The following is an 18,507-nucleotide window of genomic DNA, read 5'->3' as shown; positions in this document are numbered from 1 at the left end:
ATGTCCGATACAGCATCAGCCGCTGTAACTTCTACAAGTCGACGTGCGGAATGGAGCAAATCGTGGGATTTTCTATTTGCCATTATCGGTTCGTCCGTGGGACTTGGAAATGTTTGGAGGTTTCCTTATCTCTGTTTCAAGAACGGAGGAGGTTGGTAAACGCCAAATTTAATAAAAACGCCACGTGGTTGTGATAATTAAAACCCATTTGTTTGTTTCAGGAGCGTTTCTTGTTCCATATTTTATATTTGCTGTCGTGATTGCAATTCCGATGGTGATTCTCGAAACTTCTATTGGACAATATGTGATGCGGGGATTACTACAGAGCTGGGGCATTGTGCCGATATTTAAAGGTTGGCCTGGTTTTTACCTTGCTATCGTTTAGCAACATGAACGTCTTACGTATATCCAGGTATAGCTATTGCACAAGGAATGATTGCGGTTTATTCCTGTTTGACTTATCCGATTATCCTTGTATGGGCGACGAAGTATTTGGTGGGTAGTTTTAGTTCTCCGCTTCCCTGGTCCACCTGCAATAACACTTGGAACACGGTCAATTGTTTTACAACTTCAGCTCTTGGTAACGTTACTATGGAGTCGGTTATTAACAACAGTAACTTGCTTCAATCCAACGATTCAAACACGACCATGGTTTCAGCCACGACCGAATATTTTGGGTAAAAGATCTTTAAACTGCAGTTGTGGTAAATATGTTTGTTGCAAGTTTTTCCTGATAAACAAAACTTGTTCTGTAGACGTGAAGTTTTACACCTGTCGTCTGGTCTTGAGGAATCCGGTGGGATTGTTCCGGACCTTGCGCTTTACCTCTGTTTAACTTGGGTCGTTCTATACCTGTGTATGTTCGATGGAATAAAATGGACGGCAAAGGTAACATACGATAGCTGTTGTGGTAGGACAAGACAACAATACAAACAATTTCTTATTTTTCATATACAACGCATTTTAGTTTCCAGGTGTGTAAATACTAATTGTTACGAACGAAATGACAAAGGAAAATATTTAACTACTTAAAGGTGGTTTACTTAACCGCATCCCTGCCGTTTATCCTGATTGCTGTTATTTTGGTTCGCGGTGTTACGCTTGATGGCGCTGAGGAGGGAATCTACTTCTATCTTGTTCCGGATATGGCGAAACTGAAAGATCCCGAAGTAAATCACCAACAATTCAATGTAAATCACTGTTCTAATCAATTGCCATTTTAAGGTTTGGATAAGTGCCGGAACCCAGGTTCTCTTTTCTTATTCAATCACCACGCCTGAACTTGTCACCTTGGCAAGTTTTAATAAGCGAGACTACAATTTTTGGAGGTACGGATAGCGTGTTTCGTTAGTTAACACACGATTGGTTATGTCCTGCAGCATAGGCATCGATTTTTTAACGTTTTGTAAAATATTAAGGGTGACTTTTCCAGGTTTTGGAAACACGAAAAAAACATTTCGTCAGTCGTATCGCCCCAAACATCGGTAAACGACGTAAATTCCGTTTCGTGTCACTTTGTTACGTAACAATCCACGAGACAGTTCTGTTTGTCATGATTGTGACGGTGATAATACAGGTCGTTTGAAATTAGCTTAACGCTTAGTATAAAGTATGTGTTTTTTCTGACAATAATTTTTAATTTAAACGAAATCCAGGGGTGATAATGCATGCGTTGTCAACCCTGTTTTTTTGTGAGGGGTGACATGTCACCCCAGTCACCCCTAAATCGACGCCTATGTACTGCAGTGAACCCGAAAGGTAATACAATATACAGCAACAAATTCCTACCACATTACAGTACCACTGATCTGATAAATACATGCAAGATATTGTAATAAACTTTATACGTAAAACTGTCGAATAAACACAATGTCATTAAATGCATGTTTATCCTTTTTATCGACAGAGGGTCGTTTGTGTTATCGGCACTCAACACAGTTGTGAGCTTGAGCAGCGGATTTGCTGTCTTTTCTACTCTTGGCTACATGGCAAAATACCAGGCAAGATAGCTATTCTAATTGCAATTGTGCTATGCTTGGAAACAGTGTATAGAAAAACCAGATCATTAATCACATTAACTTTTAGAACACGACTGTAGACAAAGTGGTAAAATCGGGACCTGGTTTGGCTTTCATCGCTTATCCTGAGACGATTTCACTTCTTCCTCTCCCTCAACTCTGGAGCGCTTTGTTCTTTTTCACTATTTTGTTGCTGGGAATAGACTCACAGGTAAACGTTTACATTCAATTTTCCACTGTGTGTTTACAACATTTGTCCGAACAAACACTCGGTTTTTCCATTGCAACTTTGTTTAATTAAAAGTTTTGATGGGTTGAATGTTGAACAAAATTTCAGTTCAAAACACACCTTTTAACTTTTGTTTTGATTTGGGATGATTTTGAAACGAACTTAAGACATGCGTAGACGCCCGACAAAAAAGAAACAATTTGATTTCATTAATCACTGATATGCACACAAAGGCCCAATATGCAGACAAAAAGCGTAATTAATCTCAAATATGTTGCTCAGTTTGCAAGTCTTGAAAGTTTGATCGCACTCCTGGTTGACAACTTCAGGTTCCCTAGAAACCACACAAGAATCGTCCGTGCTCTTGTCTATACTGGTTTGATGTTGATTGGACTTTCGATGATAGATGAGGTGGGCTTTGTACCAAAGTATAAAAAGTGATATGTAGGATTACAGTGGCATCAGAAAGACATGGCGTAACTTTGAATATTTTAGGGAGGAGTGTACGTGTTCGAAATATTCAACAATTACGGATTCGCTGGGTGGTCGCAGTTCTTCATTGTGGTTTGTGAAAGTGTGGCAATCGGTTGGTTGTACGGATTTAATCGATATTGGGACAACATCGTCGATATGATTGGAGATCGTCGTGGCAAACTTTGGATCAAAATATCGTGGATGTTTATTACTCCAATCACATGCACTGTAAGATAAACCTCTACAGAAAAAAATCTTTAATCTTAGTGGCCTACGAATAGGTTTTATAAATTATCCACTTTAAAGGTGATGGTGATTTATTATTTGTGGAACAATGAGCCTTTGGTTTATGAAGATTATGTTTATCCGTTGTGGTCACAGTGTGTAGCTAATCTTGTGGCTGTCAGTACAATTGTAGGAATCCCCGCGTATGCTCTGTACATGGTTTTCAAGACGTGGAAAAGTGATTGGGACTTTTCCAAGGTTAGTTTACTTTGTACTTAGAACATAATGATTCATTACTGACGCTGACATGCATTTTTATTACTACAAGACGGCTCTATTGGCAATAATATTTATTAGAACATACTGTTTTGTATCCAGTAATTTTCATTTAAGTGACAATTTTTCATATTTCTCACGTGTTTTTAAGTTGCGCCGAAAGAAAGCGAAAACTCAGCAGTCTGAGAAAAAAGAGGAATCTTTATCAAGTGGAAATTACCCTGAAGCTTTGGAAACTTTGATGTAGATTTTTTTGCCAAGTTTTTTTTTAATAATTTCCTCTATTTGCTGTAACAATATAAGTAGTATTAAAAACTTGCTATTGTTTATTTTTCTTCACGGCAAATATTGTTTTATCTATTGTACCTGATGCCTGTTTATGTTAAATTTGCAAACCTTCAAAACCAATGTGTACTTGGCTTTGATTGAAGCTTTAATTTGTAAACTGTATTTTCGTTTTTCTGTTTGAAATGCTGCAAGAATTTATCATTCCATTGTCAGTGCTCACTTGCGCCTTTAGTGATTGTGTTTCTTTTCTGACGCTTATGTCCATAGTATCTTCTTCGTGACGTAGCTGTCATCCCTTGTCTTATGTATATGATATATAACAACCATTTTCATCATGAAGCTTTACAGTTTCAAATGCTACCTAATGATTATTACAGCAATAAAATACAGTTCATGAGAAGGCTAATTCCTATGTCACAATGAGGACGCGAGCGATGACTTTTGTTTAGAGTTTGCGGCTTTGAGTATGCCGAACAAGTTAGGTATCGCTGTAAAGGGATTTTAAAGGGCTTTTGAACGGTGGTTGAATTATTTTTCCTGTCGACCCATGAAAAAAGTTATGGCTGATTTATGACAATGCATATTTATATGCGTTTCAAAATTCGTTTGAAAATATTTTTACATTTTTATAAATTTTGTGTCAATCTATGCATCTTGCCAAAAAATTATCGAAATCCCACGAGTAACGGTAGAATTATGTGCGTTTGAAGTTTTGTCGACTGGAAAAAAGGTTTTGTCGACTAGCGTTTCTTTGGTAAGAAATCGGCATGGTAGTGACACTCCTGCTATCAAACAAAATCAAATTTGCCTTCTAACAAACGCAACCTCCTTAAATTTGACGAATATTAACCATACCCGTCATACGCCCCCTTGAACTTCAAAACTCTATGGTTCATATTCGTCAAATTTAAGGATGTTCGTGTTTTATTAGAAGGCAAAGTTTTATTTATTTGATAGCATGGTTGTGTAAGGTTGTTTGATTAACGGGATTTCAACGGTAATCGTTTGTGCAAGGATTCATGGCCGAAACTTGTTCGTGGCCAGCGCAAAACATAGCAAATTATGAGGCGTATGATTTTTGTTCCTCAAATTAGACAATGTTCGTGTTTTTTTGCGTAAAAGTTTAATATTATAAGATGCAATGGACACTACAAAAAATTAGCCCTAAAGGATTTCATCGGTAATCGATGTTTACTCGCGGTTATAACATGGTATAGGCTATGTATCATCTTCATATTCGAATATTAACATGAATTTATAATTTTTTATCGTAGTTATACGCTTGAACATATAAGCGTCTTATCAGAAAAACAATTTTCAGGCCGGGAACGTTATAATACCGATTTTCATTTTTCAAGAAGATCATGAAGAAATTTGAATGAAAACCTCGGAAGGACACTTTATTTCCTATTACTTCAGTAATACAAAAAAAAAACATTTATCACAAAATTAATAAACAATGATTAGCACGAACTTCGGCCAGCCCAATATCTTGGTGTTGGGGAACAAACTTTCTTTGGATGATAGAGAATAGAAAGAATATAAACTATTCTCTACGAAGGGTCATCAAATTTATTCCAATGTAAATGTTGACGGGAAAAATAGTAAGGCTTGTAGGACAAAGCACGACAAGATTTGCCACACTGTGGTAGTGTGGGACCATCAACTTTTCAAATATTTGCTGCAGGCGCGCTAGTTTGTTGTTTTGAAATATATGTAGCCTATATTGTTTTGCATACTAAACTCTTCATATCCTGACGTTTTTTCGAATAATTTCGATGCGCCATATCCGGAAAATGTATGTGTTTATCTCGTGTTGTTGGTTAGATATTTTATATGCTGAAATGTACTGGCCAAACCAGTCGTTAATTAGCTATAAGCTTTTTGCGACATAAATATATAAGGTCATTGTAGTTGGCCTAATGCAATTATAGGATATTGGCCACACGTCAAATAGTCTACCAAAGAAAACTTTGAAAATATCTTGTGGGTATTTATTTAGTATCAACAAATATATTAAGTCTCATGTATTGTGACGTTTTGCCAAGTAAACATTGTTTTGACAAAAACGTCTGTGACGTTTCCGTTACAACACCCACCACTCACGTCATACGGCGTGCTTAAATACAGGGAACAAAAAAGACGGCAACAAATATGCAGCTGCCACATGTAAAAGTAAGCACTGTTTTTTTGGTTTCAGCATTGTCAGGATTCTTATCTTAAAATTTAACAACTTAAATTCAGAATTCTGACAAAGCATTGCCTGGAAATTAGTTCTATTTTTTTTTTTTTTTGAATAAAAGTAGGTTTTAGCATAAAAAGGCATTATCAACTGCTCATACTCCAAAGCAAAGGATGGTTGGAAGCATGCTAAACTTACGCTTGTTTATTTAGGTATAAACAAATAGAATGAAGTGAGTGTATGAAGAAAATGTTTGATGCAGGAGAATATTATTCCACAAATTTGAGGAAATACATTAAAGTTAACCGCTCTGATAAGGATGCAGTTGAAAAATGATTTCATTCTACGATAACAACATTCATGTAAAAACCTATTGGTTGTTTCTTTTTTAGAATCGTAAAACGATATGTAGTATATATTATTTGAAACTCAGTGCGTTACCAAAAACCACACTGTTTCGTTTTATTTGCTGCAAACAATTTCAGCCTTTGTAGCATGTACACACTATTAAAACACAATTTTTTTATGTATGTGTGTTGTTGTGTCGTAGTTCAGACGGTTTCGCATAAAATAACTACACACGTCAAGCCAAAGCACTTTTGTTTCAATGGGGATTATGTCCGATACAGCATCAGCCCCTGTAACTTCTACAAGTCGACGTGCGGAATGGAGCAAATCGTGGGATTTTCTATTTGCCATTATCGGTTCGTCCGTGGGACTTGGAAATGTTTGGAGGTTTCCTTATCTCTGTTTCAAGAACGGAGGAGGTTGGTAAACGCCAAATTTAATAAAAACGCCACATGATTGTGATAATTAAAACCCATTTATTTGTTTTAGGAGCGTTTCTTGTTCCATATTTTATATTCGCTAGCGTGATTGCAATTCCGATGGTGATTCTTGAAACTTCTATTGGACAATATGTGAGGCGGGGATTACTACAGAGCTGGGGAATTGTGCCGATATTTAAAGGTTGGCCTGGTCTTTACCTTGCTATCGTTTAGCAACATTAACGTCTTACGTATATCCAGGTATAGCTATTGCACAAGGAATGATTGCGGTTTATTCCTGTTTGACTTATCCGATCATCCTTGTATGGGCGACGAAGTATTTGGTGGGTAGTTTTAGTTCTCCGCTTCCGTGGTCCACCTGCAATAACACTTGGAACACGGTCAATTGTTTTACAACTTCAGCTCTTGGTAACGTTACTATGGAGTCGGTTAGTAACAATAGTAACTTGCTTCAATCCAACGATTCAAACACGACCATGGTTTCAGCCACGACCGAATATTTTGGGTAAAAGATCTTTAAACTGCAGTTGTGGTAAATCTGTTTGTTGCAAGTTTTTCCTGATAAACAAAACTTGTTCTGTAGACGTGAAGTTTTACACCTGTCGTCTGGTCTTGAGGAATCCGGTGGGATTGTTCCGGACCTTGCGCTTTACCTCTGTTTAACTTGGGTCGTTCTATACCTGTGTATGTTCGATGGAATAAAATGGACGGCAAAGGTAACATACGATAGCTGTTGTGGTAGGACAAGACAACAATACAAACAATTTCTTATTTTTCATATACAACGCATTTTAGTTTCCAGGTGTGTAAATACTAATTGTTACGAACGAAATGACAAAGGAAAATATTTAACTACTTAAAGGTGGTTTACTTAACCGCATCCCTGCCGTTTATCCTGATTGCTGTTATTTTGGTTCGCTGAGTTACGCTAGATGGCGCTGAGGAGGGAATCTACTACTATCTTGTTCCGGATATGGCGAAACTGAAAGATCCCGAAGTAAATCACCAACAATTCAATGTAAATCACTGTTGTAATCAATTGCCATTTTAAGGTTTGGATAAGTGCCGGAACCCAGGTTCTCTTTTCTTATTCAATCACCACGCCTGAACTTGTCACCTTGGCAAGTTTTAATAAGCGAGACTACAATTTTTGGAGGTACGGATAGCGTGTTTCGTTAGTTAACACACGATTGGTTATGTCCTGCAGCATAGGCATCGATTTTTTAACGTTTTGTAAAATATTAAGGGTGACTTTTCCAGGTTTTGGAAACACGAAAAAAACATTTCGTCAGTCGTATCGCCCCAAACATCGGTAAACGACGTAAATTCCGTTTCGTGTCACTTTGTTACGTAACAATCCACGAGACAGTTCTGTTTGTCATGATTGTGACGGTGATAATACAGGTCGTTTGAAATTAGCTTAACGCTTAGTATAAAGTATGTGTTTTTTCTGACAATAATTTTTAATTTAAACGAAATCCAGGGGTGATAATGCATGCGTTGTCAATCCTGTTTTTTGTGAGGGGTGACATGTCACCCCAGTCACCCCTAAATCGACGCCTATGTACTGCAGTGAACCCGAAAGGTAATACAATATACAGCAACAAATTCCTACCACATTACAGTACCAATGATCTGATAAATACATGCAAGATATTGTAATAAACTTTATACGTAAAACTGTCGAATAAACACAATGTCATTAAATGCATGTTTATCCTTTTTATCGACAGAGGGTCGTTTGTATTATCGGCACTCAATACAGTTGTGAGCTTGAGCAGCGGATTTGCTGTCTTCTCTACTCTTGGCTACATGGCAAAATACCAGGCAAGATGTTAACTGTTTCTAATTGCAATTGTACTATGCTTGGAAACAGTGTATAGAAAAACCAGAATATTGACCAATGAACTTTCAGAACACGACTGTAGACAAGGTGGTAAAGTCGGGACCTGGTTTGGCTTTCATCGCATATCCTGAGACGATTTCACTTCTTCCTCTCCCTCAACTCTGGAGCGCTTTGTTCTTTTTCACCATTTTGTTGCTGGGAATAGACACACAGGTAAACGTTTACATTCAATTTTCCACTGTGTGTTTACAACATTTGTCCGAACAAATACTCGGTTTTTCCATTGTAAAGTGAACCTTGTTTAATTAAAAGTTTTGATGGGTCGAATGTTGAACAAAATTTCAGTTCAAAACACACCTTTTAAGGTTTATTTTGATTTGGGATGATTTTGAAACGAACTTAAGACATGTGTAGACGCCCGACAAAAAAGAAACAATTTGATTTCATTAATCACTGATATGCACGGAAAGGTATTGGCCCAATATGCAGACAAAAAGCGTAATTAATCTCAAATATGTTGCTTAGTTCGCAAGTCTTGAAAGTTTGATAGCACTCCTGGTTGACAACTTCAGGTTCCCTAGAAACCACACGAGAATCGTCCGTGCTCTTGTTTATGCTGCTTTGATGCTGATTGGACTTTCGATGATAGATGAGGTGGGCTTTGTACCAAAGTATAAAAAGTGATATGTAGGATTACAGTGGCATCAGAAAGATATGGCGTAACTGTGAATATTTTAGGGAGGAGTGTACGTGTTCGAAATATTCAACAATTACGGATTCGCTGGGTGGTCGCAGTTCTTCATTGTGGTTTGTGAAAGTGTGGCAATTGGTTGGTTGTACGGATTTGATCGATATTGGGACAACATCGTCGATATGATTGGAGATCGTCGTGGCAAACTTTGGATCAAAATATCGTGGATGTTTATTACTCCAATCACATGCACTGTAAGATAAACCTCTACAGAAAAAACCTTTAATCTTAGTGGCCTACAAATAGGTTTTATAAATTATCCACTTTAAAGGTGATGGTGATTTATTATTTGTGGAACAATGAGCCTTTGGTTTACGAAGAATATGTTTATCCATTGTGGTCACAGTGTGTTGCTAATCTCATAGCTGTCAGTACAGTTATAGGAATACCTGCGTACGCTCTGTACAAGGTTTTCATGACATGGAAAGGTGACAGGGATTTTTCCAAGGTTAGTTTAACTTGTATTTAGAACATAATGATTCATTACTGACGCTGACATGCATTTTTATTACTACAAGACGGCTCTATTGGCAATAATATTTATTAGAACATACTGTTTTGTATCCAGTAATTTTCATTTAAGTGACAATTTCTCATATTTCTCACGTGTTTTTAAGTTGCGCCGAAAGAAAGCGGAAACTCAGCAGCCTGAGAATAAAGAGGAATCTTTATCAAGTGAAAATTACCCTGAAGCTTTGGAAACTTTGATGTAGATTTTTTTTCAAGTTTTTGTTTGAATAATTTTCTCTATTTGCTGCAACAATATAAGTAGTAATAAACTTGCTGTTTTTTTTTTTTTTTTAATTATTATAATTATTATTTTTTTTTTTCTTTCTTCACGGCAAATATTGTTTTATCTATTGTACCTGATGCCTGTTTATGTTAAATTTGCAAACCTTCAAAACCAATGTGTACTTGGCTTTGATTGTAGCTTTAATTTGTAAACTGTATTTTCGTATATATGTTTGAAATGCTACAAGAATTTATCATTCCATTGTCAGTGCTCACTTGCGCCTTTAGTGATTGTGTTTCTTTTCTGACGCTTATGTCCATAGTATCTTCTTCGTGACGTAACTATCATCGCTTGCCTTATGTATATGATATATAACAACCATTTCCATCATGAAGCTTTACAGTTTCAAATGCCACCTAATGATTATTACAGCAATAAAATACAGTTCATGAGAAGGCTAATTCCTATGTCACAATGAGGACCCAAGAAATTTTTAATTATATAGTATCGTGTTAGGTTTACATCGCATACCAGCAAACATGTATATCGGTTTTGCGGATTTCTTCTCCTTTCTGCGCGTCATTTAGATTGAACAGATTTCTTACCATTGCTGTTATTTTGATTTGCGGAGTTACGCTAGATGGCGCTGAGAAGGGCATCTACAACTATCTTGTTCCGGATATGCCGAAACTGAAAGATCCCGATAGAAATAATCATTAAATTGAAAACAAAAATAAGCCGACTACAATTTTTAGAGGTTAGCGTTTTCTTTATTTGCCCCTAGGAAATGAACATTACTTCTATTGTTCAAAGGCGGCGTTTGCGATATCGGCTCAACACAATTGTAAGTTTGGGCAGTGGATTCGCTGTCTTTTTTACTCTTGGCTACGTGGCAAAATACCAGGTAAATGTTACTACTGACTGTTTTACGGTTGGATGTTGGGAAACACTGTTGGGTAACCTGGTTTTTAACCACATTCAGAACACATTTAGACTGTTGGCAAGGTGGTAAAGTCGGGACCTGGTTTGGCTTTCATCGCTTATCCTGAGACGATTTCACTTCTTCCTCTCCCTCAACTCTGGAGCGCTTTGTTCTTTTTCACCATTTTGTTGCTGGGAATAGACACGCAGGTAACGACTGATAACTATTTTTCTTGTGTCCTCATACACAATGGAATGCAGTTACAATAAATATACTGGTGAAAAGTATATACCAACTCAAAGCCTAATGTTCAGTTCGCAGCTCTTGAAAGTTTGATCGCACTCCTGGTTGACAAATTTAAATTTTCACCCATATTTTGTTGCTAATATTGATATATTCAACAATCGCGTCGGAAGGAAACGGACTTAAAGAAAAACGAGAATCCGGTTTGCGTGGAAGTTACCCTGACGCTTTGGAAACTTTGCTTTCGCCGCATTTTGTTGCACTGTGGATATTTACTAAATACGTACCCATACGTGTTATAATATGCTATAAGTGCTCTGTTGTACCATTAGTGTTAGTGTTTCATTTATTTTGCTCCTGTATGGCTGTTACTTGCTTATGTTTTGTGGATTTGCGTTTGTTTTGTATAACGAAGAAACAAAAGTTTATCCTGGCGGTCGTTTCTATAATGGCGATAAAAAAGCTCACCGTTAACAAACATATTCACAAGTTGGTCCGTTGGCGTCAAACAGTTTATCAAAGTGCAGTCGCTGCGCACACATATGTTTTGTTTCGTTTTCTTGAGCGGGGGAAACAACCCCAGACGAACAACAGACGTATTATTTCCGCAAAGCCTACTCGTGTTTAGTAAAGCGGAAGGGAAAGAATACAAGAACATTAGTCTTAGTCGTGGAACCATTTCTCAAAACAAAAGTTGTTTTATTAAAATTAATAGTAAATACAATTGGATACTTGGTGTCCTGTTTCCCGGACAAAATCCAAAACCCTAAACATATGTTTATGCACATCAGTGAAAAAATTGAAGAATTTTTTTTTAGCCCCAAAATCTTTTTGTTTTCTTTTTCTGTTCGTCTGGTATGAAGAGTTCTTGACGTTTCGCTAGACATGCAATAACTCTTTGCCATTGCCAACTTAGGCAATACGGCCGATAGCTAATAATTTCCTATTGTACAGATTTGATTTTCATTTAATTTCAAAAATTGTGCCGAAACCCGTTTTACTGAGTTGTTTTGTTGTAAATTATGAAACTTGTAGGAGCTTAGTTTTGAGCGATTGGGAGAGAGATTTTTAGTTCGTTATTTACGACAGTATTTTTCCGTTTACTTGTTGTAGCCAAAATACGTTTTTACATTGATTTTCTTGAAAGCTATGGCTATTATCAGCTTTTTTTGCGGATAAAATTCAAACGTCAAGAGAACTTTACGGTATTGTCCGCGAGTGCAATATGTTTTTGCGGTAGTCTGCGGAAAACGTAATGATTTTCAAAAACTATTAGGAAAGTGGAAAATAATTGTATTTTTGACAAAGAGGACTTTGATCTATCACTGATGTTTAATTATCAAGCCCTTTGAATCACACAAATCAGCCCTACAACTGCAGGGCTTTGTAGGGTAAATTAAACAACTAAAGTGCTTTTAATCCACTGTTCTACCAGCATTAGCGATATCTAGCATACAATTGTATTTTGTTTATACTTTTAACGGAAGCTATTGTCTGGCGTCATCGGGGTGCGGCACAAATTCGTTTTTTAATTTCTGCATTGTTTTTGTTTGAAACATAAAATACAAAGCTATCGCGTCCATTGTTACTTGTGGTAGGGAGTGCGAGTTACATTGGAGCATTTAAACATAAGTTTTTCAGCATTTTAAGGAATTGGTGAAAGACTGTACACAGCTTTACTATAGTATACAACCGAGTATTCCCAGCCTTTAGAAATTTGTTCCTAACAAATGATAGCTTTCTTTGGTATAGAACATGGTGGGCCAATCAAATTGGGAAGATGTGTGTCAAGATATTTTATACAAAACGGTCGCATGTCTGACCTTATTGTTAGAGTATTTGCTAGTATTTAAAAACCTATTTACACCTTTGGGTAAAAAGGACGAAAAATATTACGAAAAGCAAATAGTTGATGACGCTGCCGGGCATAAACTGTAACGCCAGAAGAGCTTTCAAATAAACTGACTGCACAAAAAGCACTAAAATAAATGCAAAATGGTGATAGACCGCAACGAGTAGGATATCAAGGCATTACCTTTCGAAGGTGTTTAGGCGCAACACCCAAGCGAATGTTCAGACTTTCAGCAAGAAAATCGCGTGCATCCAAGACACAACTGCGTGAGCTGTTTTTTTTAGTTTTGCGATTTCGTTTACAAAAATGCACGAGGCCGAACCAAACATTAATAACTAAATTGGAATAAGCGTATATACGAAGGAGTATGACATATAATCGTGTTGACAGCGGAAATAAGCAGCAAACCACATCAGGCAATAACAGCAGGTTCGAACAAGACCATCAGATAGGCTACTGTGCCATAGAAAAATTCCTCAGACCTAAATGGCCGTGTAAAGGTCAGATTAAATGGATTAAATACTGTAAGTCACAAAGGACTTTGACGTGGATACGAATGTACTGATGCTTGCTTGAATAAAGTGGTTTCGATCACATTGCTGCGTTTGCGCACTAGCAGGTCAGAGTAGAAAATATGTAAGTTTATCGTGCGTTATATACACAATGGTTAACACCCGCAGGCGGTTGTTTCGCGAATCCCAAAGACTTCATTCAATTTGGGCGATTTAGTGCACATATCAAATTCTCTGGACCAGTGCAAACTATGTGCTGGCATATTACTGTTGAAGGCAAGCAGTTGTGTGACAGACAGGTAGCAAGTTTTACAACTTTTTCAACCTCGCGGTACAGACCCTTATGTATCCAACCTATAATGTTGTCTATTTTCCTAGTAAAAATGCAATGATTAAACCCTGATAATTGGGTGACTGCCCACGGGTTTCTGCTTCCGGGCAGTCACAATAATTTTTTTGTGGAAGGGATTTAATCTACACTTACTGTATGTAGATATATACTGTAAACAGCAAAAGTTGTGACATGTATGACAGCATAAAGTTAAAGGCTGGTGGCTATAATTTACCAGTGTGTCTCGTTGGAAAGATTTTGTTCAATATAATGATAACATGAAGTATAGTGGTTTAATATGCTTCTGTTCATTTAATGATATGTTTTTTTGAAAAAACTCCCAATGCCCCCTGTCACGTGTGCCGGACAAGTTGGCTTTTGGCTTCTCGACAATGTTTAACGGTGTAAGGGTCTTAAAAATACTTTCCACAGAAGGGTTTTGGCATTTGTGTTCTAATGAAGCAGATTTAGATCATATATGTTTAATGGGAGAGAGTAAAAGCTTGTTGCATCAAATTAAATATATGGCATAATATGTGTTAGTGACCAAACCGAAATAAATTTAAAAACCAGAGTAACCCGTTGGTGTTGCGAACATTTATTGCATATTATCAAATACTGAGTTGCGTTTATGTTTGGTTTTCGATAATAAACAATTAAAGAAAGATTTTGTTTATCTAGGACGTTTTGGCAACAAATTATGTCATTATCAATTTAAAAATGGCGTGGTTGATCCATCTCCTCGTTTATATAAAACAGACCTGTCTGACGTCACAAACCGTGGATATGACTCGCGTGGGTGGTAACGCCATGTATCATTAATATCTGCCACACACTCGAAAAACAGAAGAACAATTAACGAGCAGCAAACGGCAAAAGACGTAAACAACAACACATTGAATGTAACAGGAAATGGGGTAGTGGTACTGTGCACATTTGGTTGTGATGGTTGCTGCTGTATGTACAGCGATTCCATTAGTAAGACACGATACCCGTCTCTGGCCGATGCAAGGTTTTGCTGGTCGATGAACTTTACTTTGTGAGACGGGTTGTTGATAGGGCCTATAGATATGACAACCTAACCACACGTAATTTTGTGTTTTCTTGTGTAGGATTTGGAAACAATTATAGATATCAGACAAGTTGTCCAGGTTTAAAATGGGGACTAAACGCGATGCCTCGCACAGCACTGTAACTTCTCCAAGTCGACGAGAGGAATGGAGCAAATCGTGGGATTTTCTATTTGCCATTATAGGTTCGTCCGTGGGACTTGGAAATGTTTGGAGGTTTCCTTATCTCTGTTTCAAGAACGGAGGAGGTTGGTGAACGCCAAATTTAATAAAAACGCCACATGTTTGTGATAATTAAAACACATTTATTTATTTCAGGAGCGTTTCTTGTTCCATATTTTATATTCGCTAGCGTGATTGCAATTCCGATGGTGATTCTTGAAACTTCTATCGGACAATACGTGAGGCGGGGATTGTTCCAGAGCTGGGGCATTGTGCCGATTTTTCAAGGTCGGAGTTTGTTAACAAGTGAATGATTGCATTAAAAACCTATCGCCTGTTTTCAGGTATAGCCATAGCACAAGGAGTATTTGCGATTTACGCCAGTGTAACATATGCGATCATCCTTGTGTGGGCGACGAAGTATTTGGTGGGTAGTTTTAGTTCTCCGCTTCCGTGGTCCAACTGCAATAACACTTGGAACACGGTCAATTGTTCGACGCCTTTAGCTCTGAAAAACGTTACTATGGAGTCGGTTAGTAACAATAGTAATCTGCTTCAATCCAACGATTCAAACACGACCATGGTTTCAGCCACGACCGAATATTTCGTGTAAGAGATATTCATCTATTTTTGAAACCCAAAAACCTTTTTTTTACTCTTAATTTGTGGTGTTGACATTTTCTTTAGACGTGAGGTTTTACATACGTCGTCCGGACTTGAGGAACCCGGCAGCATTGTACCAGACCTTGCCCTCTACCTCTGTTTAATTTGGTTTGTTTCTTACCTGTGTATGTTCGCTGGAATAAAATGGACGGCAAAGGTAACATATAACTAAAGTTTGCCGTTATGTAAGTTATCATCGTATGTAATACGTCTTGAATCCCGCAGTAATAAGAGACTTGGTGCTGAAGGAAACGGTAGGGCCAAATTAGTATAATAGACCGAATATTATAAACTATTTTGCGCCAACTAATAAAGATATCCATTTACAGGTAATTTACTTGACCGCCACCCTTCCATTTATCCTGATCTTTGTTATTATGATACGCGGCGTTACGCTAGATGGCGCAGGAGAGGGCATCTACTACTATCTCGTTCCTCATTTAGTGAAACTGAAAGATCCCGAGGTAAAATACTGAAAATAATGCTGTCGATAGTAAATCAAATTCATTTTAAGGTTTGGATAAGTGCAGGCACCCAAGTTCTCTTTTCCTACTCGGTAGCCTCGCCTCAACTTGTAACCTTGGCAAGCTTTAACAAACGTGACTACGATTTTTGGAGGTAATTGTGTCTTTGCTTATTTACTTAAAAAATACAGGGTCTATCGAATGTATTGATATCGCAGGGGATCGTTTGTGATATCGGCACTCAACACAGTTGTGAGCTTGAGCAGTGGATTTGCTGTCTTCTCTACTCTTGGCTACATGGCAAAATACCAGGCAAGATAACACTCCTGATTGCACTATGGTTGAAAACACTGTAGAATAACCAGATTATTGATCACATGAACTTTCAGAACACGACTGTAGACAAGGTGGTAAAGTCGGGACCTGGTTTGGCTTTCATCGCTTATCCTGAGACGATTTCACTTCTTCCTCTTCCTCAACTCTGGAGCGCTTTGTTCTTTTTCACCATTTTGTTACTGGGGATAGACACACAGGTATATACAGCTGTTTCCCTGATTATTACCCTACTTCAATTTTAAATTTTTACTTCTGGCTCCCCGCTTCAAATTAACCGTGTAATTTGACAGCGCGGAGTGACCACGAAAAGGATTCCACATGTCTTTTTTAGTATGTGCAAAAAAAGCCATAATAATATTGGTAAGCTGCAGACAGGGTGTGTACACGCACTGTTTCGACCTGTGAGGTCTCATCAGTGCAGCTGTTGCAGTGGCACTGTGCTAGCTTTTTCACTAGCAGGCACACTAGATTCCACTTTGTGGTACCTGTCCGGTCAACGTCGATCTGTTGGGTACCCTATACTGATTACCAAATAACAGAGACGAACCACTGTGGAGCGCACTATGGCCAAACGGATCTGCTTGGTAACCGATAGCGCTAAAGGCAAAACACCAATGCAATATATGTTGCTAGTGTAAAAGCTAGCACAGTGCCACTGCAACAGCTGCACTGGTGAGACCTCACAGGTCAAGACAGTGCGTGTACACACCCTGTCTGCAGCTTACCAATATCTTTGTTTAGTGTTTGACAAATGTAAACAAATATCTAATCAACTTTACTTTTATTGCTTAGTTTGCAAGCCTTGAAAGTTTGATCGCACTCCTGGTTGACAACTTTAGGTTCCCTAGGAATCACACAAGAATCGTCCGTGCTCTTGTCTATACTGGTTTAATGTTGATTGGACTTTCGATGATAGATGAGGTTGGCGATGTAACCCATTTGTCCGCCTTGGGACAATGATCTAAAATTGCACAATTCTTTTAAGGGAGGGGTGTACACGTTCGAAATATTCAACAATTACGGATTCGCTGGGTGGTCGCAGTTCTTCGTTGTGGTTTGTGAAAGTGTGGCAATCGGTTGGTTGTACGGATTCGATCGATATTGGGACAACATCGTCGATATGATTGGAGATCGTCGTGGAAAGCTTTGGGTTAAAATATCGTGGATGTTTATTACTCCAATCACATGCGCAGTAAGTTTAACAGGGCAAACATACCTTGGCGACTTATAAATGTGTGTTGTAATTATTTGCTTTTAGGCGATGGTAGTTTATTATTTGTGGAATAACAAACCTTTGGTTTACGAAGAGTATGATTATCCGATGTGGTCACAGTGTGTTGCTAATCTTATGGCTGTCAGTACAGTTATAGGAATCCCTGCATACGCTCTGTATAAGGCTGTCCGCACCTGGAAAGGTGACAGAGATTTTTCTCAGGTAAGTTTTTGAGAATGTGGTTTATTTGAGTGAATAACTATATGTAGAATTGCTTCTATGTTCCACAAAGTTACGTCGAAAAGATTCTGACTCGGAATCAAAGCAAAACGAAGAATCCTTCTCTTCGTGTGGCCCTGAAGCTTTGGAAACTTTGATGTAGTTTGTTGATTCGTTGTGCAACTTTTCTTGATGATGGCATACCTCCATTAATTGATCCAGTTTGATACTTTTTATGATGATACTTTTTATCCAGCATTATTTTACTACATTTTTTCGTTCTTTGTTAGAATATGATAGCAAAATTTATCTGTGACCATCTGATTACCTCATTATTGTATCAGTATTTTGGTCGTAGAATCATATCTCACAAGTTGCTTATCGCCTAACCGGTGTCACTACAGTACAATATATAATGCATAAATGAGTTTGTTACTAATTGTCGCAACAGTGACCCAAGAGGGCAGAGGCAGTTAGTTTCTGGTAAAAGCCAATGTCCTTCATGCCAATTTTCTTTTTGACTTTGAAGTCTTGCAGGAATCACAAGGTAATTAAATGTCATGAATGACTACAGAAATCAGTCTGTGCAGGTCGTTGTTGACGAGTTCCCAAAAAGTACAAAATACATGTCGATTTTTGTACAAGAGATTTAGTGTAAATCTTGTGAAAGATAAACTAAAATGAAGAATCGCCGTAAGCGATATGGATAA

The 18,507-nt window shown here is 37.8% G+C and overlaps 2 protein-coding genes and 1 pseudogene across 2 annotated transcripts; all 3 read left to right on the top strand.

The window, feature by feature from the left end:
* LOC145890033 (sodium- and chloride-dependent taurine transporter-like) lies at nt 1-3,469 on the top strand. Its single transcript, XM_082981073.1, has 12 exons — nt 1-151; nt 222-353; nt 413-677; nt 756-888; nt 1,035-1,169; nt 1,225-1,328; nt 1,907-2,000; nt 2,086-2,229; nt 2,530-2,658; nt 2,743-2,949; nt 3,028-3,204; nt 3,374-3,469. The coding sequence occupies exons 1-12, from the start codon at nt 1-3 to the stop codon at nt 3,467-3,469; spliced, it is 1,767 nt and encodes a 588-aa protein (XP_082837199.1).
* Nucleotides 3,470-6,308: 2,839 nt separating this feature from the next.
* Nucleotides 6,309-13,097, top strand: LOC145890032 (sodium- and chloride-dependent GABA transporter 1-like; annotated as a pseudogene).
* A 1,731-nt stretch (nt 13,098-14,828) lies between these two features.
* On the top strand, nt 14,829-17,960 carry LOC145890031 (sodium- and chloride-dependent taurine transporter-like). The gene is made up of 12 exons (XM_082981072.1): nt 14,829-14,988; nt 15,059-15,190; nt 15,247-15,511; nt 15,590-15,722; nt 15,895-16,029; nt 16,080-16,183; nt 16,248-16,341; nt 16,419-16,562; nt 17,158-17,286; nt 17,351-17,557; nt 17,624-17,800; nt 17,871-17,960. Exons 1-12 carry the CDS (start codon nt 14,829-14,831, stop codon nt 17,958-17,960), a joined length of 1,770 nt encoding a protein of 589 aa, XP_082837198.1.
* The last annotated feature ends 547 nt before the right edge of the window (nt 17,961-18,507 follow it).

This window comes from Ascidia mentula, chromosome 2 (assembly GCF_947561715.1).
Source record: "Ascidia mentula chromosome 2, kaAscMent1.1, whole genome shotgun sequence".
NCBI classification, from domain to species: domain Eukaryota; kingdom Metazoa; phylum Chordata; class Ascidiacea; order Phlebobranchia; family Ascidiidae; genus Ascidia; species Ascidia mentula.
The sequence above is the reverse complement of the archived record's forward strand: the minus strand, read 5'-3'. Positions and strand labels throughout refer to the sequence as shown.

Coding starts and splice junctions, on each gene's coding strand:
- LOC145890033 (XM_082981073.1), top strand. CDS start 1: ATGTCCGATACAGCATCAGCCGCTGTAACTTCTACAAGTCGACGTGCG. Junction 678..755: donor GCCACGACCGAATATTTTGG/GTAAAAGATCTT, acceptor CTTGTTCTGTAG/ACGTGAAGTTTTACACCTGT. Junction 1,170..1,224: donor CGAAACTGAAAGATCCCGAA/GTAAATCACCAA, acceptor TGCCATTTTAAG/GTTTGGATAAGTGCCGGAAC.
- LOC145890031 (XM_082981072.1), top strand. CDS start 14,829: ATGGGGACTAAACGCGATGCCTCGCACAGCACTGTAACTTCTCCAAGT. Junction 16,563..17,157: donor TACTGGGGATAGACACACAG/GTATATACAGCT, acceptor TTTATTGCTTAG/TTTGCAAGCCTTGAAAGTTT. Junction 17,801..17,870: donor GTGACAGAGATTTTTCTCAG/GTAAGTTTTTGA, acceptor TGTTCCACAAAG/TTACGTCGAAAAGATTCTGA.